Here is a 25,804-nt window from a genome sequence, read left to right on the forward strand (position 1 = left end):
TTTACATTTTTTACTTTTACATTCTTGTGCTGTTTGTCTAACCGACAATTCTGTTGAAATACATTTAGTGTTTCCTTTCCAAGGTTTGGAAGCTGTCTAGTTATTTCCATGTCACAGCCATCTCTTCCTAGTTGTATCCTTTAAGGTAGCAGGATCCATGAGTGATGAAGGTTGGGATTAGGTTAGTTGAAGTAGCTGCCTCATGCTTTCCTTGCTTCCATGTTTCTGTAATTTTCTAATGGAAATTCATAGTAAAGTATGAAAAGTAATTGGAGAAGAGTCTCTACTATGGTCTTTTGTTCCTACCATACACTAATCAGATGAATAAGATTCATCTTGTTTAATTAAGGAAAATTTGATGCATAGTCATTTGCCACTCAGCCAGTGTATCCACAGCTGTAGGATAAAAGAGAACAGCTAAAACTCTAATACTTGTCCTGCTTCACAGTGTTGGCAGGAAATGTCCTTTGCTGAGTACGGAAAGAGAAGCTTCTCACTGTACTGTGTTTCTTAGTGTAAATTTGTTACTGTGTTGTTGTTATTGCAATGTCTCTCTCTGTAGGCAGTCTTAGAGTCTCCTTGGCCTAGCAGTAACCGCAGTGGCATATTTCTGTGGACAAAGGTACGAAATGTAGTTCGCGGCACAGCACAATTTAGGCAGTGCCTAAAGAAAGCAACGCAGAGCCCACGAGTACCTGTGATATCAGGTAATAAGTTAGGTGAAATGAATTTTTCTGCTGAACAAGAGCATGATTTGCTTTCTGAAGGACTGCACCTAACATTCTGGCTTTTACAAGTAGAAAACCCTTCTTAAATGTATATAAATTGATAATAGTCAACTTGATGCTTGATGCTGAGACTGTTTGTCTTACAATGTCTTTTCCTATGCTGAAGAATGAGTTGTCTAAGTTCTGTTGCTGTAATTCCATATTCTCATTTTATATGTGCAAGCAAAAATATTTACTGTTGTCTGAAGAGGCTAGATGTATTTGAAAACCTGAAATTTTAAATCCTCTCTTACTAACCAGCTCTCATTCATGTCTTTAGCTCTGCGGAATACCACGGGTGGAAGTGATGGGGACATGGTGAGCCATGGTAGCGTGGATAGTTCTAATGATGCTAACAGTGGGGAGCACACTCTCTTCGTCAGTGACTTAGTCAGGCTTGATTCCAATGATAATCACTCTAGCACAGGTACTAGATTCTGCTGGGTTTCACTACTAACAGTCCCCCAAAAGGCAAAAATTTTCTGTTTTCTTGTTGATTTCCCCTCCACTGCCACCATGTTCCCCTCCTGAGGCTGTAGAGAATGAAGCATGGAGTTGATCTATGTGAAGAAATACAGTCTCTGCTTTACCACAGTTCATGCAGCTTCTATAATTTAGAGTGAACAGTAGCAGAAGTACTCTTAAGCTAAATGTCTTGCTGTGGTGTCATGAACTTTACTTTTTGTGCTAGTTGTTATAAAAGGTATAAAGCCTCTGACATAAGTCTTGATTTCTGCATATTATTATTTATTCGTAGAAATGAATAGTATGAGTAAAATCTTCATCAGTGTTAAAGGAAAAGAGTGAAAGTTGCTGAGGTGATTAGAAGCTAATGTTTTGAAATGTTGCTCTTTATTGATCATCTTTTGATCCGGGATGGTCTAATTTGCATTTCTAGAATTAGTATGTCACTTTTGGTCATAGTAAACTGTGCTTCTAAAAGCCATATTCAGGCTTTTCACCAGTGTTTTCCTGATTTGAGAAAGAATACAAAAATGATCAGAACCACACATAAGACACCCTGTACAGATGGAAAGACAGTTGATGAGCTGGGGAAAAACTGAATGTGGCATGCACTCTTCTAGGCCAAACTGGAGTGAAATGAGCACACAGAAAGTTAACTACTTGAGATGGCAATACAAAACTCATCGTTCTTAGTGTCTGCCTTAGTACTGATTACATATTACCTATGCACAGTCTCAACTAAGCTTCCTTTCTGTTTACCTCAACACTTACTGTACAAATGGTTCTTACACACTCTTCATGATATTTAATATCTCAAGTCCTCCTTTAAAGATAACTTTGAGTCTGATTCCTGTTCTTCATCTGATATGCCTGCCTAGATTACTGAACTTTCCTTCTTTCTGCTCTTTGTTGCTCTGCTTTTTGTTCTTTGCTGTCTCTCGGGTGCTGCATTTGTCCTTGACTATCATGGTGTGGGGTGCAGACTTTATATGGTGTGAAGCCTTGGATGCACGTGTGATTTAATTCTACCCTTGAATGTTACTTCTGCAGGTAATTTGCCCATTTATTGATAGGATATTTTCACTACAGTGCAAACTACAGAGACTAACATCACTGAATTGATGATAGGGAGAAAATAAGGACCAAAGAATGTCAGAGTGAATTATATGTATGAAAGGTTATCTTACACACTAGACAAATTTGTTTATTGATGACCACTTAGAAAAATTAAATTAAAAAGTCTGTTTGCTCTGCATTGGTAAAAATAAGTGATAATATGTACTTTAGATAAATAACGTCTGTCTTTCAAGTTTTATGGAGCCTTCTAATACCTTTCATATAATACTCAGTAATATATACTTCGATCTTTTTAAATACTGTCAGGTATTGTAATAGGTAAGCTGAGGCATGTTTTAACATGCTGCTGTGGGATATGTCCCTTATAGTATTTGTGTATTTTTGCATGTACAGCATCACTTATGATAAAAGTTAACAAAAAAGAGTGCTTTTTGATTGTTTCTTTAGTAGATTTTTTTGAAAAAAAAATTTACTTTTTCAAAGAATGAGTTATAGATACCAAGTGTAAATGCTATCATGGAGGAACACCTCTTTTAAAATACATGTTTTTGCTTTTTTCTGTTACATTCTGTAGTTTGTACTTTGGCACAAAGACATAGCACAATTTATAGCAGAATAGTTTTCATGGATGTATTCATTGTTAGAAGCTGACTTAATTACTGTTGTACATGTGTAACTTCCTTTTGTAGATCATGTGAGAATTTAGCTTGCACAGCAATGAAATATTTGATGTTAATGAAAGGGGAAAGGAATGAAGGGAGATACACTGCAGAAAAATTAGTTAGTCACTGTACTATTCAGGGGGGATAACACTTGTAATATCACAATAATATAATGTAAATTTTAAAAGAAAATTTGCATTGAAAACTCTAATTGTCTCTGCTGTCAACATCACCAAGTAGATCTGTACACAGATGAGACATTTTGGTGATTCTCACCCTGAACTTTTGTGGCAAAACAGAATGAAAGAATGAATTTCAGTGCAAATAACTTACTTTCTTACTGAAAAACAAAAAATTTAGAAAGGAAGTTGGAGGCAAGTGTTTGCATTCCTTTTGAACAGGTGGTCAGTCAGACCAGGGCTATGGATCCAAGGATGAACTTTTAAAGGATGACGGAGATAGTCTTCTTGCAACTGAAACACAAATGGAGACAGACATTTCTTCTAAAGCTGAAGAGCTAATAGAAGGTTAAGTATTCATGTTTATATTGATGAAGACTTTTAAAATAAAATTACTTCATCCATTAGACTACCATAAATAACTAATGCATTGAATTCATAATGTTGTCAAGGTCAAAATTCAGCATGATAGAATCTGCTGGACTTCTACTGTATACTAGATAATAACAGTGGAATATATCTACATAAAAATAGTCTTTTATTTGACCAACTTCATATAGATCAAAAAATTGGAGATGCGGTAGGGCATACAGTATTTTATATTCTGTTAGTCTAATTTTTATATTTAAACACATGAACATTTTTAAAGCTGTACCAGTTAGCCTAATAAGAGGCACTATTTACTCCTACAAGCTCATCCCCACTGTAGGAAATATGATCATCTCCTGTCTTCTTCTCAGATTTTGTTCTTAGTTCTTCTGTATTTTGTTTTTCATTACTGAGTCTATTTCATATCTTTGTTATTAGGGTCTCTGATGTTATCATTAAACAAATAGCCCTGCACAAAACAAAAAAAAACAAAACAAAAACAAAACAAAAAAAAAAACCCTGAGAACTGCTGTCACTGCTCTACTTTGGTTAGCTAAAAATATACCAAAGGATGAAGCTGGCACATGCCATAACCTTGTGAATAGCTACACGCTTTCTCTGTAATACCACCTGTTGTCATCTCACGAGATACTACTTCCAGGAAATGCTGGAGGTACCTGGTAGGATTGATTCTTTAGATTGTAGCTGTGTAAGGGAACAGTGCTTGATTACTTGTTTTCAATAACAGTGTAAATATAGTTATTTAGTTAAATTAACTGAAGTTCACATTTTCTTTATTTTAGAGGTTTGCATTCAGGAATCTGATGAAAATAAGCAGCTGAATGTAGAGACTCATAGTCCAACAGACACACCTTCCTGGGGTAACAGTATCGTCAAAGTTCCATCTGGCATTTTCGATAGCAGTGGAAGGAAAAACAGTGGTGGTGAGTCACTGGGTGAAAAAGATCTTCTTGAAGTCTTGAGCTTAATGTTTTTAACCTCTGAGATTCTATTTAATGGAATAAAAAAAAAAAAAAAGAGGTGCAAATGAGGCAGGGGAAATTTAGGCTTGACATCAGGAGGGGGTTCTTCACAGAGAGGGTGGTTGCACACTGGAACAGGCTCCCCAGGGAAGTGGTCACTGCACCGAGCCTGTCTGAATTTAAGAAGAGATTGGACTGTGCACTTAGTCACATGGTCTGAACTTTTGGGTAGACCTGTGCGGTGTCAAGAGTTGGACTTGATGATCCTTAAGGGTCCCTTCCAACTCAGGATATTCTATGATTCTATGTCTTACAAAACATTTGCTTTCCACCATTATCTTTTTTTTTTCCCACCATTATTGTTTTTAGGTGCCTTAAAAAGAACCTGTGGACTCTAAGGTTGAAAATTACTAGTGTTGAGTAGATTGAAATCAAGATTTTTCTTGTACTATACTGAGTGTATTTTGGTAATATACTAGAAAAACAGGAGAATTAGGGTCTCTACTCTTGACTTTTGGTCACCTAAACCTCACTGATCTTGGACAAGTCATATATGGCTATGATTCTATTATATATCCAGTGGCTGGATATATAATTATGTATAATTATATAATTGCTGCCAATGTATAATCTGGGAACAGTACACATCTTCTTTGTGACATATAAAATTTATTTACATCTCTGGATCTTTATGATGAGGAAGACAAGGATATATGAGATCCAAATATTGGGGCACATATTTTTTTCCCTACCTTTGTGCCTGTCCTTAACTAAGGTAATGTAGTTCAGCTTCAGTGATTAGGGACAAAACAGCAGAGACTTTTAAGAGGGCAGTTGGCATGTAGTTTGATAGCAGAGCTATAAGTCTCAGACAAGAACTTACTCAGAACCTTTCTGACCATTATGAAAACTAATGAGTTGTCAAGAAGCAGCATCAATATCAGATTCAAACATTCTCAAGCAGTGGATATGGTGCATCTGGTCTTCTGTTGGCATCCTCATAGAAATACCCTCCTTACAGAGATAATTAAGGTCAGCCTTTTTGCCTGGGTAACACAGCTTTCTAGGCATATATTGCCCTGGGTAAACAGGAACATTTATAGGATTAGCTAAATTCAGTATGTGTAAGATATTATGTTCTTTCACATATGTATATGTCATAAGCAAAAGTACGCTTCTGTGTTGTGCACACACATGATACTTATATTCAGAACCTGAATGAACTATGAAGTTTGATGTATACATCTGTGAACGTAGCTCTGGGGGAGAGAAAAAAATGAAGTATATCTTTAATTATAATTTCTCTTCATTCATGGATGTAGTACCTACTTTCTGCTCTGAGGTGGCATGTGGAAGGGAGGTAGAAGCCAGAAAACTTTTCATTCAGAGAGTCAAAAAGAGTAGAGGATTTTTCATCTGCTGAATGCCTTTGCAGCCAGTAAAATAACTTAATAGTATCAGAGTTAAACTTTTTAATTGATACATTGAGATTTGTGGTACCCCCAGTCTTCTCAGTGATAAGGAGGCCACATAACTTCAGGAAAGAAACAGTCTTGATGGCTATGTATACCGTATGCAATGCCTTTTCTCTTCTAGAAACTGCTTCAAGCCCGCTATTCATAACTCAGGATTCAGTTGAAGATGTAGTCTTTGGTGATGTTTCTACAAAGAAAATGAGTGAAAAAGGACAGAAGAGGCAGAAGCTGTTTTCAGAGAGAAGCTGCAGTTTCAGCAGTGAAAGCAGGGCAGGAATGCTGCTGAAAAAAGGGAGCTTGGACTTGCATTCTAAAGAAATAGCGATAATGATGGGAGCAGATGCCAAGATTTTAACAGCAGCTTTATCTGGAGCAAAAACTTCACCTTGTCATATGAATAAATCCCACAGTTTTGATAGTGCTGTTGACCAGCAGATGTCTGGCAAAGGTGGCTCTTGGAGTCATGTGACTGATAGTGATTGGGAATTGGAGCACAGAACTTCACCAGTGCTAGAAGAACCTGGGGAAGGGCAGGAGCATTTTGAGAACGGAAGAGATGAAAATGCATCCAATGTGGAAGAAGTGAACACTGAACAGTTAGCTGAGTCCAAAAAACAGAAAACAGAATCCAAAGATGCAACTCCTAAAAGGAATAGCTTTTATGGAGTGGTTAAGCCTATCGAAAGGGAAGATGTTGAAGTAGGCTTGGATCCTTTATCTTTGCTGGCTACTGACAGCATCCAACCAAGACTCCCTGAACCAGAGGAAAAGCTGGTGTCACCAGTTGCAGCACGCAATTTGGCAGATGAAATAGAAAGCTATATGAATCTCAAGAACCCACTAGGCAGTAAGTTTCCCAGCATGGAACTGCACAAGCCAGGTAGGGAAGTAGAAGCCCCTGGTACACCTGGTCACTCCCAGGAGCGGAGGTCAAGCCTGCCTTTGGATTCCATACCACCATCGTCTGAGTCCTATGAAAATCGCAGAAGTCCTTCTGTCTCCAGATCCAAGACATTTACTGGGCGACCAAAACAACAAATGCATCCACGGGTTCAAAAGGAGCGCTCTTCATCTTTGACAGGACTGGGTCGTTCTTCTCCACATGGCTCCTTAGGATCAGTTGTAACGACTTTATCCAATCTGAAGTTAGACAATATACTGTCTGGACCAAAAATGGATGTTCTGAAATCAGGCATGAAACAGGCTGCTAATGTGGCCAGTAAGATGTGGGGAGTTGTAACTTCGGTGTATAACTACTCAGATGATGAGGCAAGTATTTTTCAATATGAAAAATTAAGGTAGACAAAGTTAGAGTGCTACTTCCTAAATAGTATTAAAGCTGAAAGAAGTAAAGGACAGCATGAGCTCTGGATAAGAGTCTTCAGGTATTTTGAAAGAAAATGTTGCAGTTCCTATGTAAGCGCGCTTGGTGTGTGTGTGTGTGTGTGTGTGTGTTTTAATCTGATTAAATCTGATGTGTCTGTTTTGATCTGATTAACCCCTTTATCTGGTGTTTTGCTCTCTAAGAGTTTGTCTTCTCTCTTCAGGCTGTTTCAACAGCTTCTTGTTTCCTTTTTCAAATTCTTCTTCTTTTCCCTATCTCCATAAGAGATGAGAAGAGAGGAAACAGCTGTTGAGCTTTATTTCTACTTTAAACAAATGTAACTGATGTTACTATCTTTTCTATTAAATGTAGAAAAGATTTTTCTTCACTTTTTTGGCCTAAGACAATGAAAACTCAACTGGTGTACTTTTTTTTCCCATGAGCTAGGTTTTCCTGGGTATCTTTGTTTTATTGATCTGTTCCTTAGAATTTTCGTTAAGGGCACATCATAATCCCCTTAATTTATTTTTAACTTTTATTTATTTATTTTTTCTTTCTTACCACAACTTCCTGTTTTTTTAGTATCTTTATTGTTTTATTTTATAGCTTCCTGTGTGTCTTAGTGACTGTGTCACTGTTGGATCTACTGGTATATTTCATTTCTATCTTAAGATCTTTCCTCAGAATTGAACTCAGACCTTTATTCTTTTCCTGATAATTCCTCTTCTTTTGTGAAGTGCCAGTCTTCCATAACACAATTTATGCATAATTCCCTTGTTTCTCCTGTCATGAAGAAAATACATTTGTCACTGAATTTGATCATCAGCTGAGTATTCTAACTGTCAAAATGTTTTTCCAATATCCTTCTGTTTTGTTCAATATCTACTCTTTCAGGGGAGACTGCCTAAATGTATCTTATATGTAAAAAAAAAAATATATATATATCTTTACATCAAGATTTTGTCTTAATCTGCTACTTTAATTATTTAATTTTTAGAGTAAAGATGGAAGTAAAACAATAGATCTAGAAGTACTAAACAAAAAAAATAATGCTATTTTTCTTCTTGTGTTAAAGGAAGAAAACAGTCGACCAGACTTTAACTTCCCTGCTGGTTTTGAAGATAATATTTTAGGGGATAATCTGTCATCAAGATCTGGAGTCCCAGGACTAATTGCGAATGAGCTTGCGCAAAGCACTACTAGTCTTGGCAGCAGCAGCAGCAGTGGAGATGCAGGAAGACAGCATTACAGTGCAGGTGAGATTTTTTTACCTTTGTTTTTAGTTTATAATGTAACAAATAGGTAAAATTGTTATGTCTGAAAAATATATTTAATACAGTGGAAGGTGTGATAATGTGAAATTACTTTATTTTTATTTGTATTTTATAAATACTTTCCTCTTGCAGTAGCAAATAGCTAATGCATCTATTCTTTCAATGTATAAAAAGTTGATGAAAACTACAGGCATTGAACTGTAAAATACTTCCTTTGTGTTCAAGAACTGCAAATAGTTGCCTAGTAATGGAGGTAGAACCAAAACTCCAAAAACAGCACATCCACATTAATGTGGAATAGGAGTTACTGGATGCATACTTGATTTGAATTGATGAAGGTAAACAAATTATGAATATATGCCAAACCGTCATCTATGTTTCCAGCACTAAAACTGGTTGAAGCAGATCTATCATTTCCAGTCAAATTTGATCCGTAATTTGAGGAAAATGTTTTGCAGGACAGCTTGGGGTTTGGTTTCACTGTCTTTGTAGCACTCTAATGATAGAACTATCATGAAGAAGCAAAAGAACTTTCTTCATGACAGGAGGATTCTGTCAGTGAGTTTGAAAATGAACATTTAACTGTTTAACTGTGATTGTCAGAAGAAGTAATGTTGATAGTTTTGCTTCCATAAACAGAATCCAACCATTTCCTTCTGGTATTCAAACTCTTTTTCCCCTTCTTCTATGCGAAACTCATAACCATTAATACCAGACTTACCAAAGATAGGTTTTTTATTTTATGTCAACATAAGCCAGAGAATACTTAATCACAGTAATGGTATATGTGGTACTGTGTGTCTCCGTCAGTGTTATCTTTGTTATGTACATATGGATACATAATTTAAGAAATCTTGAACAGCTTTTCTTGAGTGTATATATATTGAGCAATCTTACTGCTCTTTGCTGTTCTTTGTTCTTTCTTTGTGTTTTCAGATTTTATTCACTTTTACCGGTCTGTTGCATACTTTAGACAAAAATAGATTTAGAATGTTAATCACAAAAATGGTATCTTTACGTTATGTAATATCAATGAATTTAAATAGCTACATATGTCTCTTGAGATCTGTTACTGCTTTGTCTTGATTTAAAAAAAACAAACAAACAAAAAAAAAAACCTGCTATTTTGGTTTTCTTTTGGAATGTTCTTTCCTTGAATGAAGACTCAAACTACTCTTTTGTGTACAGGTGAAGCTTCATTCCCAAGAAGTACAAAAGTTCCAGATTCTGAGAAGTCGGAGCTCAGCTCTTCTCATAATACTAGTTTATCCAGCATTTTCCAGAACTATGCAATGGAGGTAAGATTAATAAATTCATAAGTGAAAGATATAATTACTTAATTTGTCTGCATGGAGTAACTATGTTTAGTTGGGCTGTAGTTTGATTTTCCATAATAAAACATTTGCATTTTTCTGCTGTAGAGAGGCTTGATACTTTTATCTGAAGGTGTGACAGTAGCTGTAAAGAAAAAGAGCAGGAAAAACTTAAAACTTAAAGTGCAGTAGAAGCTGAGGAGAAAACAAGATTTTTCTCCTTTCAAGTTTTTTTCCCCCTTAGGAAAATCATGTATTGTTACTAGATAGCTTGGTAGATTGACCCCCACATACTAGATAAGTTCCCCACCCTGTCATTCACTCATTTTACCTTACCAGGCTAGAGGGGAGAAATGGAACGGCAGAGGCAAGAAAAAAAGCTTGAGGGTCAAGATGAAGATAATTTAATAAGTAATATTATTTCTCAAATGAATAGAGGAGAGGAAAAAAGAAAAATAAAACAAAAAGCAAGTGATACAAACTCAGTTACTCACCACCAGCAGACCAGCACTCGCTAGGCTACAGCTTCCTGGAAAAACTACCCACCCCATCCTGCCCAGTTTTCATTGGTGAGCATGACATTATACAGGATGGAAAGTCTCCTGCTCTGTCCCCTCCCAACCTCTTCCCCATCTCCAGCCTGCTTTCTGGGTTGGCAGAGTTAAGGTGGGGGGAAGGCCTTGGTGTTGTTTGAGCACTGGTCAGCAACAGCTAAAATGTTGTTGCATTAAAAACATTGTGTTGCTCACCAATCTAAAACAGTACCATAAAGGCTGCTATGAAAAAGCAGTCAAGCACAGTACTCAGTGTTAGAATAATGACTCTATTTCAGTTGTTGCTTGCAAATGTTTTCAAACTTTGGAAAAAAAAAACAACAAAAAAAAACCAAAAAAAAACAACAAACAAAACATAGGGGTCACTTAATTTGCTTTAATCACTTTCAGTAGTGTTATTTTTATGTTCCCTGTAATTTTATTTTATGTTTGATTGTCAGATTTAGACTTGTCAAACTTCTGCACTATCTTACATAAGGGATACTGGATTGTAAAAGCAATGGTGCTGTTGGTCTAAAACATTGTCATTGTGGTTTTTGTGGTACTTTTTATTTTTTCCTATGAAAATGAAACAATAAAGTAAAAGAAAGTTGAAAGATAGATAATAAACCATTTCTCAGCTACTACAGTATTTTTTCAGAGCGCCATTTCTCTAGTTCTTAATCTAGTTTAGTAATGAGACTTTTACTAGGTAAGAACTACCTTTCCCTCTTTTCCACTATAAAGCTTTCTTTTTAACTTCTTTTGCAGAAAAGTAGACAGTCATTTATTTAAACAATTTCTGTAACACTTCTTTCAGCTTTCAGAACATCTAACCAAAAAAGATTAGTGTTAGCATTTCACAGTGAAAGTTATGAGCAAAAGGTAACTCTTGAGTATGATGAGTAAGCAGTGATAAATTCACATCACCAGACAGGCATTCTGATACTTAACCTTTTAAACTCCTGTAGATATTAAGCCGATAAAGCCAGTTTTAAAGAAATCCTAAAACAAGACTGATAGCATTCATTGTTTGCTGTTTTTAGGTATTGATGTCAAGCTGCTCTCAATGTAGAGCTTGTGGTGCTTTGGTTTATGACGAAGAAATCATGGCTGGATGGACACCAGATGATTCAAACTTGAACACTACCTGTCCTTTTTGTAAAAGTACCTTCCTACCTTTACTTAATGTTGAATTTAAAGACCTACGTGGCTCTGCAAGGTTAGTGCGTTTTACAGATCTTCTTTCTCAACCTTTGCATTTGTACGTGGTTGTATTCTTCCTACAATTTCACAGCAGTACAGTCTTTTCTGTATTCTTAGCTATATCTCACAGTATTTTTGTCTGGATGTTCTTAAAATTGTAACTGTACAACACTTGTGATTGCACTGAAAGAAATTATAAATTAGGTAAACTGTTGAGTTTCATAATAAAATAGCCAAAAGACAACAGTGGTTGCATTTTTTTTACCACTCTTTTCGTATTTTCTTTAAGCATTACTGCACAGAAGGTATTAAGTCTGTTTTCTCTTTGTTTCTTTAATGCTGAAACAGAACATCAGTAGTGTGTGTACTTAAGTAAAAGCAAACAAACAAAAAACTTGCAAAACAAGTTATGTTCTTGTTTTTTGTGTCAGTAATAGTTTTTAGTCTCTATGTTACAATATTAATATTGGTATATTGTTAGTGATGGGAGCCATTACAATCTAAGTTCCCTTGTAACTACATACCTCCAAAGCAGGCATTCTTATTTTGTGGAACCAATCTCTGTATGTGTTCATTTACTGTCCCTATGCAGGTTGCCATGGAGAGAATATGATGAAGTTTGTGTTCTGTTTTCAATCTTTTAAATGCTGTGTTTCTTTATTTTTTTTTTTCTGCTTTTTGAAAGTAACTGTGGAAAATACTAATTTAATTGGATCTATGCTTACATCTTAACCTATTTCCCCTCCTCTCCCATTCATGTTGTAACTTAGCTTTTTCCTGAAGCAAAGTACCTCAGGAGATAGTTTACAGAGTGGTAATACTCCATTAACCACGGATCCTCTGGAACAGAAATTGTTGTCTAGTCCAGCTGTGGCTGACTTGATCAGTTTTTCTGATCACCCAGAGTCCAGCCATGCCATAGCTGAAGAAACCAGCCCTGCAGCTGAGCAGAGGTAGGTAAAACAGGATTGTTAATTCTGTCAGAAATGTATCAACAGTTTTAATACTTCTGCTCTAGTCTAGAGTGGTGGTTGGCTTAAGCACTAAATATGTTGGAGAAATCCAATTGTAACTTGATGATTGTCTTGTTTCCTTGCTTATTTTTTTGCCCATGTAATCATGCTATTATCAATTTCATGTAAGTTGATTACATTTCCTGTGAGTACATTTTAAGGATACAGCTATCTGCAGAAATAAAGATCTTGAATTTTCATATCAGTTTGCTATTGATAGGTAAAACTTCTACTCAGTGCTGTTAGAACACCTTCACCTTTAAAAGACACGCAGAAATTCCAGCATTACTCCTCCTTTTGTGTTTAGAATCTAACACAACAAGACACTGCATAATAGGGAAAATAAGTACATTTGCTGCAACACTTGTCTCTGAGAGACAGCCTTTGGAGCAATAAACACTTGAATTGTGCAAGTTCTATGGCAAATAATACTGATAAAGAACTAAAATTCAGAAAAACAGTATGTATTTTGGAACAGTTTAAGGAAGAAAGCATTGAGGAGAAGGTGTTTTGTTGGAAAGGAACTGAAATATTGCTGCCATGAATTGTGAAGCTTTTGCTGGGACTTGCTGACATTTTCTTGGAATAGGTTTTTTTCATCGTTGTTCAGTGTGGAAGTCTTGAGTATCTCTAGGTAAGGCCTGTGTTAGGCTATTAAAACTTCGATTAATTTTAATGCTCTAAATTTTAATGCTCTAAAGTGAAAGATAAACTTGCCATATGTTAACATCTTCACTCTGGTGTCATAGATAGATAGATAGATATACAATATATATCTATATAAATATATCTATTTATTTATTTTTAAACAAAAAAAAAAACCAGACTAACTTCAGGCAATCCAGGAGACCCTATAGCATCTTTGCTCTGTTAGTAACGTTCAGAGAAAATAAACGTGAAGGAAAGAATGAAGTAAACACAGTCAAAACGGGATGATATTTGTCTGCTAACAAAATCTACGTAGGTATTTTTCTAAGCACAGGCTGTAGCAGAGAAATTGTGCCTATATATATTACTGCAGATTTTTCAGACGGATGTCTTAGTAACCTTAGTATACTCAGCTGCTTTTTTTGGTGTGAGGGCCATGTTGATCTGAAAGGCATTTTGTTTTGTTTTCCCTAAACTGTAGAGCTAACTGAGCAAATACTATTCCTTGTTGATAGAGAAACCTGCTTTGGTGTTGTTATTTTGGCAGCCGTTGTCTGCTTCCTTCCTGTTGCTGAAGGAATGCTGAATAGTTTCATATTAGCATATTCTTTTCTAAAATCCAAATAGTGATGTGGCTGAAGAACAGAGCAAAGATCCCAGAACAATGAAGACATCTACCAGTAATCCACCAAAAAGGGGAGTGTCTTTAACTCGGAGCCACAGTGTTGGAGGTCCACTGCAGAACATTGATCTTTCCCAGAGACCATCTCATGGCATTTCAACAGTTAGTCTTCCAAATAGTTTGCAAGAAGTTGTGGTAAGTTTGTACACTCAGTTGACAGCAAAATATTGAATACAATGAACTTACAATGAATAAAGTTCTTCTACTGGCTTTGTCCAATATTTTGGGGACAGAAATGGTCAAGCCTAATTTTCAGATTCTTGTAACAAAGAAATCTTGGTGTCTTCTGGCTTACTTTTGTCTAAAAGAGTTTCAAGGTCTGCTTCTTTAGTACATGGTACAAACATAGCTGCTTAATCTTAAGCATTCTCTGTGGCAGAACTGAGCTATTCTCTGTCTTTTTCTAAATTGGAAGTTTGTTTTAAAAATAACGCAAGTTCTACAGCAGGCTAAACACCAAATAGTGCAGACAACAGACTGGTCCAATGAGTGAAAGGTTGTTCCTTTTTCACGTTTACTTCTAGTTCTCCTCCATATTCTAAAAGGTTTACCTGCTGGGTTGGATGGGAGAAAGTAAGAGGATATATTGAGAATATTGCGTTATTCGTGCAAGTAAAACGGAGGTCCTCGTTTTTCGTAGGGCTTTTTATTGGCAAGAGGCTCTCTCAATATATCATGTATGTGTGATTCAGTTCATAGATAATGTAATTGGATGCTTTTTTGCTGTATCTATTGCCACTGGCTTAGTACAGAGTTAGGTAGCTTCAAACTGTGTAGTCAGGGACAAGTTGCATTTTCTTTTTCTCTTTTTCACCTAAGACAGTGTTAGGTGAGCTTAAGTGATTGTTCTGTAAAGTTAAGAAACACCTCAGCAGACAAAACTACTGATGCTGTTAAAATTAATGTGTATTCAGTACTTCCAGAGGCTTCTTCCAAATTTCAAACAGTGCAATGGGGCATTTTCAAGAAAAATTATTTGATTTTGGAAATTTTTCAATATTATATATTAATACTATATACCATAGATTAATATATTATATTATATATATATTATATATCATACTATATATCGTATGTTAATATTATATAATATTCAATGTATTTTTTTTTAGGATCCTTTAATAAAAAGACCTAACCCTCTCCCTGTATCTGTACCCTACTTGAGCCCTTTGGTACTGCGTAAGGAGCTTGAATCACTATTGGAAAATGAGGGAGAGCAAGTAATCCATACATCCAAATTCATTAATCAGCATCCCATAATTTTCTGGAACCTAGTTTGGTATTTCCGACGGTTGGACCTACCTAGCAACTTACCTGGACTCATTCTAACATCTGAACATTGTAATGATGGAGTGCAGGTTAGTGACATTTTGTGTTAGTTTACTGTAATATGTTCACTTCTAAATTTGAGGGTTTAGTTAAAAATAAATAAATAAATAGGTAAGTGCCTTCTGAGTAGCTTGGATTAAATAAATTACGTGTTACTGTCTTTTTTAATATATTACTAGCAGATAAGCTTGTTTTCCAAAAAGAATCTTGAAAGACAGAGAGTGAAAACATCACTCATTCTAGTCAAGCTATTCTTGCCAGAGTAGATTCATTGAAGGAAACAAGATATGTTTGTGGAGATTTAACAGATTACAACGTATTGTAATACATGTTGTGGACTGCCATAATTTGGTACATAAAATTTTCATGTTCTTGGGTAAGATTCTTTGTTCTTTTCTGCTATTCAGACTTCAGTGAGTTTCACTGCTATATAAATAGAATAAAATAATTAATGCTATCTTTTCAATATTTTGTCTTTCCTATTTTAAGGAACAGATGTTTTTCATATACCTATACGAATTGTGTATGTAAATGCCAAATTCCTTGACTATTTGTATTTGTCTCACGTGATAAATAATTTCCTGTCTGCTTATAAACTTACACTAATACATATTAAAAAAAAATAATATTTTTAATAAAATTAATAACTAATACATATTAAAAAAAAAAAAAAAAAAAAACCTACTGTGGAGTGTGCCATAGAATTTTCTAAGAAATGTGGCTGAACACTAATACTGATAAAATCTAAAGCATATGGAAAAATACAATGCATTAGCAGAGAAAATCACAAGATGGGACATGAAATTGTGATTACTACTTTAAATTCATACACTACTGTCTTATTATATTTGTCCACTGATTCTTATTGTATTAGTGATTCCAGTGGCACTTAATTTTATATTTTTTGTAAAAAATTGAGCTATTGTTTTGAGTGACAGATGTTTTATGATGGAAATAATGGTTCGTATTAGTATGAAAATACAGTTTCTGTTTTAGCTGCTGGACAGAGCACATATTTATGCATATCAAGACTCACTCAAATCAGAACTCTAAGACTGTAATAAGTAGTACAAAATGAGAAATATGTTTAGTTAACAAAAAGTAGTTCAAGATACATAACCAAATACTTTCTGCAGATACACATAGAAAACTGAACAATCTTCATTCGTCAAGCTAGACTAGAAGAGGCTGTTAAATGTTGCAGTGTATGTGACTCTGCTCCTGAAAATGCAGACATCAGTTCTTATTTGTTTTATTCCATATAAGTGAAGTAAATCTATTTTTTGTTTGCAAAATGAGCATAAGAACAGTTTTTTGAGCAGTAAGTGTGCATGTATGTTCTTAAAACTTTTTGTCTTTCCTCATGTTTTTAGCTTCCTTTGACATCTCTTGCTCAAGATAGCAAGCTAGTATACATACAACTTCTGTGGGACAACATCAACCTCCACCAAGAGCCTGGGGAGCCTCTCTATATATCTTGGAGAAATCTCAGTAAGTAAAATAAATGATACAAGTAAACAGAGTAAAGAGCTTATAGAAAGAAACTGCTTTTTTGTAGTGTCTGAAGGTATACCACCCACCTAGTTGGAAAGCTTTTTAGTGCATGAAGCATCTGTAGTCTCTTAGGTACTTAACATTGTTTCAACATCAAATTATTTGTTATGATATTTTCCCGATCTGTGTGAAAAGATATGTAATCTGTTCTTTATATGCCATATGCTTACAAACAGGATGGAAGCATTTGTTCTAGATTTGTTGTTAAAAAAAATCTTCCCTCAGTTTGATTGTTCACTGCAATACCTGAATGTATCTGTACAGACAGAAAGAGAAAGACTGTACTACAAAAGAGTACCTTGTATTTTTATAAATGAATGAAAGGTTGCAAGTCCAATTAATAAGTACATTTGACAGCCTACTTGGCTGTCATAAAATAATATCCAAGAAAGCCTTTGCCTAGTGTAGTTTGGTTTGGAAGGATGAAAAAGCATCATGTGGCAGACTGGTTCTGAGAACTCCTGAGAACTTTAAGATACCTTTACTTCTATCAGTTAAAAAAGAAAAGAAAACAAAACAAACAAACAAAAAAAACAACAACAAAACAACACACGAATGAAAAAAACAAACAAACAAAAAAAACAACCTTTGACCTAATTTCTCTGTTTGCATTTTGACTTTTAAAGTCCAGGCTAAAAGTTAGCTCTTGCTCTAAGGAATTAAAAACAGGTTGTCCAAAGTGTCCTAAAACTAAGCAGGCTGATCAGAAAATTACTCAAGAGCACAGAATAAGATGTATTTTCCTCAACTTCTATAGAAGCATATTAATTTGAGTATAATATATGAAAAGCTGACCCAAAGCACTTAGACTTGAAAATGCATAAATACATGCATTTATATACATAGGCCTGTTTTAAATGTTGTGCTGGAGGAAAAAAAAAACTGCAGTAGTATTGCAGAGCGGCTCTACAGAAAGTATTTGGAAAACCATAATGAATGACAATTTTATGAAACGCTCAAGTCAACATGGTTAGGCTCCTGGCTAAGTCTACATTTCATTTACGCATCATGTGCTTACTGCCTAATCTGTAGCTTTTTTTTTTTTGCCAGTAAATGGAATTTATATCTTCATGAGCCATTTTCTAAAAAATAATAGTATTATTCTAGAACTAGGAATGCGAACAACAAATCATGATGGTAAATGACTTGATCACTTTCTTTCTCATTTGGTGCAACTCTACTTTATTTCAATGTGTAGCCTAAAGTTATCATCAATGAATTTGCAAGTGTCTTTCAGGAAAGGCTTTGATAAGACATGTTTGAAAAGCAAGTGTTTGCTTTTTCCTTTCTACTTTGCATATAAATAAATAAAAAGTTCATTCTAAGAAGGCTAAGTACAGTAACATATTTGAGCTAATAAACTATGACAGGTAACATCCAAAGCTAGAGTCTCTTCAGTCTCTTGTACTTCTCTGTTATATGGGAATACTTGATGCATTCTGTCACTTTTGTAGTGAAGGAAAGCAGACAAAGGTAACACATTTCTGTAGATTGAATAGAGGTTCTATATATATTTCATTTTTGAAGTGAATTTGTGCTTGCTAATTTAAAAATCTACCATTCTGCATTTACCAGATTCTTCTGAAAAGAGACTGTCCACAGTGGCAGAAGATCAGCAGGCAGTGAACACTTTATTGGAGAACATCAAACTAAGCATTCAACACAACAATGTTGTTAAACCAATCCACCTCCTTTTACAGAATGTTAAACCAGATGTGAAACGACAAAGGTAAAGGGACAATCTTTTTTCTTGCTTCCCACTCAAAGTTAAGTAAGATCAGACCGTAATCACTTCAAAATGATAATTCCATAAGGATTTCTGAGGAATATTCAGTATCTTCTGCGTCTACCAAATGCTGTGTTTATTTGTAAATATTTGTTACTCCCCATGTTTACAAAAAAAATTCGTTCTGTTGCCAGATGCAAAATTCATCCAAATCAAATGGATAAATATGTTTATTTAATCAAAGTGAGCATTTTAAAATTAATTAAAAAGAGAAAAAGAAAAAAAAAAAAAAAAAAACATGGGTACTGATTATATAGACTTGGGTGTTGTTTCCACTCCTAGCAGATCAAGTCCAAGTGCACAGCATCCTGTTGCAGTACCTGGAATGTTCTCCAAACAACCTAAATACAGCTATGGAAATTATACCAATCTGGAGTACTAGCTAATAAAAGTGGATCCACAAGCCAAGTTGAGATTTGTAAATAATGCTGTACATTTTGCCATCTGCACAGTACTTCAAAAAGGTTTTCATGCAAAAGCACGTAGTCTGGAGTAAATTACTGTAGATGCAAGGTTTGTTCAAGAGTCTATCATGTAAAGTTAATCTTTGCTCCTGTGGTTTGTAAGTACTAAAAACAAACAAACAAAAGAACTAATCTGCGTAAAGAAGAATCTTTATCAGTTCCACAAGGAAAGGTTTAATATCCATTTATTTAGTAGTACCAGTTCCGAGATAGATCTTAGCTTTCTGAAACAAATAACAAAGTATGGCTGATCTCTGAAATAAGCCTGCTCTCTGTCCTTAATCCTCAGACAGGAATTAGTTAATAAATAACTAGTGCTGTATTTTACGTTTCTTGTTGTTCTGGAGGCTTTCTGTGGTGTATTTGGCAGGGAGATTTTATAGTCATTCTAACTGTTGAGAGTTGGCGTTAATACACCTTCCCATGTTACGGAAAATATTCAGGCATGAAAAAACCTTAAGCTACTGATCATGTAGATCAATTGCTTTCTCCACAAGCAAGATAACAGTACAGTTACAGAAAGAGCATAATGGAAGATTAACCTCTTGAACAGTGACTTTCTAAACTGTGAATAGTTATTTTTCCACTGATTTATCCTTCACAATATTTCCTAGGAGTTTTTACAGAGAAATCCTTTTCCTCTCTCTGGTGTCTCTTGGAAGAGAGAACATTGACATAGGTAAGTAGTAGTAGTAATAATAATAATAATAATAATGTGGTATGTGTACAAAATATGTGTACACTTTGTATGAAAACTAGTGAAGAAATTCAGCATTTGATTGATGAGTAACTGTTCAATTACTGCATTTTTAGAGAAAAGGTCCTTGCTGTCATAGGTTTTGCTTTTCTGAAAATCTAGTCCAGATGGGGATGTTAATTTCCATTTTGAATAAAAGAAGTAATTATTTTAAACAAAGGTTATTACCTTAAAGCTTTGCCTTATGTCTGAAAACTTGCTCCCACTCTTGCTTATCTTTCTCTGACCTACATACCCTGTAGTGTTGTTCTGTGTCTTCTAGACACCTGCTTGCCAATGCTTCCTGCTGACCCCTACTCTAACATTTATTTGGCACTATGCAAACAAGGGAGACTCCCTTCCTTTGTGGCATCTGATAGGAAATATTCTGGAGGTAGGCAAGCCACACAGTGCAGTTTGAGCCTCCACTGCAATGCTTTTTGACATTACAGCCTGAAAATGCTTTTCGAGTTTTCTGAGAGGTTGTATTTTTTGGGGGAAAAAAAGCAAAACAAATAAGTACCTAGTTCAGTTAACTTGAGATAATAATTTTTTTATTATATAAAAATGACCAAAAGCATTTTAATAGTAACAGTATTGTTCTCTGTACATGGTTTCATAAATGACTTCAGCAATGCTCTTTCTATTTCAGAGGTCTTTGATAGTGAATACAGACTTGCACATAAAAATCTACCAAAGGATGATCTTGAAAAGATGCAGAAAATAGATGCTCCACCAAGCAGCAGAGTTGAGTATTGTAGGAAGTACTTTGGAGCACCTTTTATATAAAAAAGAGGAAAGCACAGAACTAAACTTCTGCAAGACAAAAGTAGGTGAACAAACCAGGAGTATGGGGATATATATATATATACATATACTTTTGAATCCTAGAAGGTGATAACTGAGCAATTTGTCAGTGATTTCATCGATCTACAGCATATAACCTTGTCTTTCATCTCATGAGACAGTGTAAAGGATTTTAAAATGTTTTTAAAATACATTAATAGGGTGAGTTGGTTTCAATGATTTATCTGCAATTTCTTTCCTGCATGTATTTGTTCTTTTCTTTCCTCAAATCTTTCCCCAGAATCTCAAGCTGTTCAGAAAGGCAATAATTAAACAGGAGCCTATAGTTGGTGACTTTCTTAAGGGCCTTCAATATTTGTGTATTTTAATGTGAAAGACCTTTCCTGCTGCATAATGCTTAGGTTCTTTCGGTACTTCAGTACTTCTTTAAAATGACCTTTTGCATTGTTGTGCAGTATATATGTATGAATGTAAATATATGAGTCCTTGTTTTGGAAATTGCAATGAAGTTGCCTTTTTCAGATCACAGTACCTAAAATTTCTACCCTTGTCCCACTCAGTATTCAAAATGATCTTTGACTTCACTTTTTCATAATGTATGTCTATAGTCATAAAATCTATAAACTTGCATTCATATTTCCTATATACTCTATCCTGACAAATTGAAGATCCTGTGAACATATTGATGTTTTCTGCAAGAGAATTATAGGTTTCTCCAATTAGCCGCTTGGAAATGAATGGCTTTCTACAAGTTACACAGGAAACTTAGACATTAGTATTCAGAGAAAGCTTGTCAAACAGATGCTGTCTGAAAAAATTATGCTCTATACTGTATGCATGTATGCTTTGAAAATGTATTTTCCTTGATCTCTTTATTGCCCTCCCCCATGGTTTCATGCTAGCCTGTGGGTTAATTGTTTTGCACTGATTAGTCCAAATTTAATATTTCAATTAAAACGTATTTATAATTGTGGTCGTCAAGGTGTGACTTCACACAAATGAAGTGCTTGAATGAATGATCTGAAGAGATGATAAATCCATCGTTAGCTTGCATCTTGTAAACTAGATCCTTTCTCACCTCATATTTAGTGTACAACAGTAATCGTATCCTTGGCAAGAAGAGCCTGGACACGGGTCTACAGTTTAAATGTTTCTGTTACTTGAGAAATATGACAAGATTTATTCCATTTTTTGTTTTTGCTGAAATTTAACTGAGTGGCTTTTCTAATGGAATGATTCTTGGAGAAAGATGAGAAAGATTGGTAGCATGGTGAAGGAGCATAGCTCAAACTATAATCCCATCTGAGTATGAATGTATTTACTTCATACTAGCCTTTCTTAAAGATTTTTATTCTTGAAAATGATGAGGGATGAAAATCTGTCTGAAACCACTTCCAGCTAAAACATCAAAAGCATTTTTTTTATAACAATGAAACAAAGGATTTGCACTATTTGTGACAAAATATGTTTGCATAATAGACTGATTCCTTGCATTTGTCTAAAAGTGCTGATCCTAAGTTAATATTGGGGATATTGCCTGGACAGATTCTTTCCTGATGAAAATATTGTGCTGTCTCAACAATTAAAAGCAAAGAACACAATGACTTCTTTTTTTGTTCTTTATTCTTTGGGGTTTATGAACGGTTGCTTGTAGATATCAGACCTTTATCACAATGGAAGAGTTGAGCCTGATTCTTCATACTTAATCTTCTTCTCCTTTTATATAATTTACATGCACAGTTAACATCCTTTTAAACAAAATGTTTCTCTGAAGCATTCTTCCTATTTAATTCCTCTACATAGAAAAAGGGGCAAATTTCACTCTATAACTGTATACTGACATTAAATGTACAGCCATACACGAATAATTTTGAGTATTGAATGGATAAACAACCATATGATTGTGACTCAGCTTACAAGGAATGAAGTTTTAGTGATCCTTAATTCTCCCAGCTCATTAAAAAGAAAAATATGTCCAGTAAGTCCTGTTCTACATAACTGGTGATATTCAGACTGCTTTTACACCATGGTAAGTAATACAGAAATAAATAATAGTAATAAAGCTTAATTTTAAAACAACCTTCTTACTTGGTGATGAAAATACTGATTAATTGGGAAATAGTATAGTAGAAACAGGCAGGGTAGAGTGTGTCTACTACATCTAGTGCTAAATGTTAGGCTTTACAGTACATACATACGGAAACTAGGAAAGAAGACAATATTACCTGAGGAAAAAGGATGCCTGCATGATTTCAGGTCATCTTTGAAGATGGCTGAACTTGCTTTGATTTGCTCCTGTGTATTGATGTTTCTGTACACTACAAATTAGTTTCTATTCCTGTTGTATGTAACTCAGTTTTACAGTGGTAGAAGTTCTGCATGGAATTATTTGAAATCATTAAATGCCTACTGATATTAACTCTTTTAATATAGATGTAAAGGCAAAAGTGGGCACTTAATATTTTTAATTTTGATTGCTAACGCATAGTTTTCAATAGCCTGTTACTCAGCTGGCTCTCAAGTGAAATCCATAATTAAAATTAAAAAGGAGAATTCTGAAAATATTTAGTTATCTTGTCTTTAAGATGATAAGGAGATTCTTTTTAAGAAAGCAAAACACCACAAACAAGACACGTTCACAAAAATTTGAAAGGAATGGGAACCAACTGTTTACTTGTTAAGTTGCTTTCTGTCCTTGCAAGTACATGGTGGCAGTTCCTGTTCCTCCATCTGACTATTAGGTCTCCTACAACCAGGTGGAGGTTTTCCTAGGTAGATTTGTGCGATGCAGACTTCTCTAATTCAAATGCTAAAAGCACTATAATTGTGCTGAAGAAAAGTGCTTATCGTGGCTCAATACCCATACACTCTAAAATCTGTTTAAAACTAAAGAGGGGAAAAGTCTCCAAAAGCTTCATATGAGTTCATTTCAAACACTTGTGTTTCTGAACATGGGGCAGTAAAGGCCTAAGACATTGTTATCTGCAGTTAGTAACAGCATAAACTACTTGGGCTTCATAGGAATAATTTAGTTGCCTACAAATGTTCCTGTTCCTGGTAATCCAAATCTTGGTTATTCGAATCCATAATGCATGAATGAGTTAGACAAGGGTACTGGGGAGGAGGGAGGTGGATAAACTTGGTCTTGATTCTGTTTTCCTCTTAATTGAAGCAGAAAAAGTAGCATCCTTGCCTCTAAATATTCTGTATAGTCTGACAGCTACTTAGCAGCTAGCACTCAAGCAGAAGATGGGTTTTTGAACATGTTTTATAAACTTGAAGAAAATGGTCATAGATCAATATTCCATTCAAAACCTGTGATGTTTGCACAAAATAAGGGTACAAACCAAACTGTGTACATATGTGGGAGCAAACTCTTAGTGAACTTTCAAGTAAGCCCAAGAAGTCAGAAAGTTTGTATTGGAATAACTAATATCACAGAGAAGCTTCCTTGAATTGTTGCCCTAAGAACATTCGATTCCAGTTAGTAGTGCTGAGAAGATACTATCTTGCACCTTTCCCCTAGCTATGAAAGCTAGATACAACTTGTGTGTCAAACTACCTTTTTTTTTTTTTTTTGTAGAATTAAAACAACAAAAAAATAGGAGTCTTAAAAGTTTTAAAATCAGGATTCTGAAAGATTCTTTTTTGTGAATATATTCTGGCACATTGCCAACCTATAATAACTTCGAAACCCTGGTGTGCATAGGGGACTGATATGGCTGCAGTATTGGCACAGTAAAAGGTACCAGCTTTCACATGTTAATAGAAACATCTGTATGTTACTTATAGTCATATCTTGTCTTCACATTCTATATAATTCAAGCTTAGAAAATAGAAGTTTGATAGAAAGTATTGAAATCAGCATGTGTGTTTTAAACTCAGTTTGTTTTGCAAACAACTTTGTCTTAGTACTAGTGGAATTTCACATTGGTTAAGCTCAAGCTACATTGCACTTATATTGAGTACTTTTATTCCACTGTAACTGTGAATTAATGGCTTTTTGTATTGCTGCAGTTAGAATAATACACCTTCCTTTGAATTTACTGCTTTCCTTGAATAACTGCAACATAGGTGCATATTTTCAAAGTGTATATTAAATTAGATCATAGAAATTATATTTTTTAAACAAATTATTAAATACAAGTAACTGAAGAATCCACTCATTCTCTCTTTTCAAAGTTACTTCAGTGCAGATAACTTTATTTCATTAAATGGTAAGGTGGGCACCTTGCAGAACTATACTTTTTTTTTCTTCTTTTAACTAATAAAAACTTCACAATGCCTTCTGTTTCAGCTTTTCTTCATAGACCTTTAAAAAAATAAATGAAACACCCTTGTAACTTCTAAATCTTGAAACTCAACTTTTGAATTGGACCGTAGTTCTGTTTCCTACTCTGCTGTATATCATTATGCATATGGTGAAAGAAAAGGATTGTTTTACCTTTTTGTTTTTCAGTCTGCATCAATCAGTGGTGCAAATTAAAGGGATTGTTCGATGTTTATAGAAGCACATTAAACTCCTCCTAGGAGTTTAAAATAAACTGTCATGAGGATGAGAGGATGTGGTGTGAATAAATTATGAATTTATGGAGTTGGGGAATTTTCTATAACGCAGTAAAATTTGCACTGGTTTAGAGGCTGTTTTGAGTTGTTGAAAAATGGCATCCATTTACTGTGCTTTGATTAATGAGTGTTTCTATAATGTTTTGTACATGTGACAAATGTTGCTTGAGATTAAAAGGGCACTCTGCATATTCTAAATTTTGTATAGATATTCTAGAGGAATAAACATTTTTTATTGTATTTCACAAAATAAAGTATGTACAAATCCTTTGTGAAATTTCACTTGTTCAGCTTCTTTTACCATTGGACCTTACCTGCTTGATAGAATTTAATCTTTAATGCAAATTCAGCTTGTAGTTGGGCAAAACCAGAGACTTTCAACTGCCTCATTGGATCTTTTTGCAGAGTATCTCAGTAAATTTGTAATGGTGGGAAAGAGCTGGAGCAGTCGAGACAGGGCAGAGGGAAGACAAAAAACAGAACTGTCCTGGGCAGATTTCATTCATGAGAGAGGATGGCTCCAAGGCACCACAAGTGAGCCATACACACATAGCAAGACCAATAAAGGCAGAGAAAAATGAAAAACAGGCTG

At 34.9% G+C, this 25,804-nt stretch overlaps 1 protein-coding gene across 5 annotated transcripts in view; it reads left to right on the forward strand.

Moving 5' to 3' along the window:
• The window catches only part of DENND4C (DENN domain containing 4C), a 69,161-nt gene extending 46,914 nt beyond the window's left edge, over positions 1 to 22,247 (forward strand). For 2 of the 5 annotated variants that reach the window (XM_072031654.1, XM_072031655.1), the window contains 15 exons: positions 563 to 707; positions 1,048 to 1,194; positions 3,373 to 3,498; positions 4,323 to 4,463; positions 6,099 to 7,250; positions 8,381 to 8,557; positions 9,764 to 9,873; positions 11,468 to 11,643; positions 12,398 to 12,580; positions 13,916 to 14,105; positions 15,083 to 15,328; positions 16,673 to 16,790; positions 18,429 to 18,582; positions 19,718 to 19,782; positions 20,492 to 22,247. In XM_072031654.1, coding sequence (XP_071887755.1) covers positions 563 to 707; positions 1,048 to 1,194; positions 3,373 to 3,498; positions 4,323 to 4,463; positions 6,099 to 7,250; positions 8,381 to 8,557; positions 9,764 to 9,873; positions 11,468 to 11,643; positions 12,398 to 12,580; positions 13,916 to 14,105; positions 15,083 to 15,328; positions 16,673 to 16,790; positions 18,429 to 18,582; positions 19,718 to 19,782; positions 20,492 to 20,628 — 3,267 coding nt within the window. In that variant the 3' untranslated portion in view covers positions 20,629 to 22,247. Of the gene's footprint in view, positions 1 to 562; positions 708 to 1,047; positions 1,195 to 3,372; positions 3,499 to 4,322; positions 4,464 to 6,098; positions 7,251 to 8,376; positions 8,558 to 9,763; positions 9,874 to 11,467; positions 11,644 to 12,397; positions 12,581 to 13,915; positions 14,106 to 15,082; positions 15,329 to 16,672; positions 16,791 to 18,428; positions 18,583 to 19,717; positions 19,783 to 20,491 lie in introns of all 5 variants that reach the window. The other 3 variants (XM_038169853.2, XM_072031656.1, XM_072031657.1) reach the window with 3 other exon arrangements.
• Positions 22,248 to 25,804: the final 3,557 nt, after the last annotated feature.

This window comes from Anas platyrhynchos, chromosome Z, assembly GCF_047663525.1.
Source record: "Anas platyrhynchos isolate ZD024472 breed Pekin duck chromosome Z, IASCAAS_PekinDuck_T2T, whole genome shotgun sequence".
NCBI classification, from domain to species: domain Eukaryota; kingdom Metazoa; phylum Chordata; class Aves; order Anseriformes; family Anatidae; genus Anas; species Anas platyrhynchos.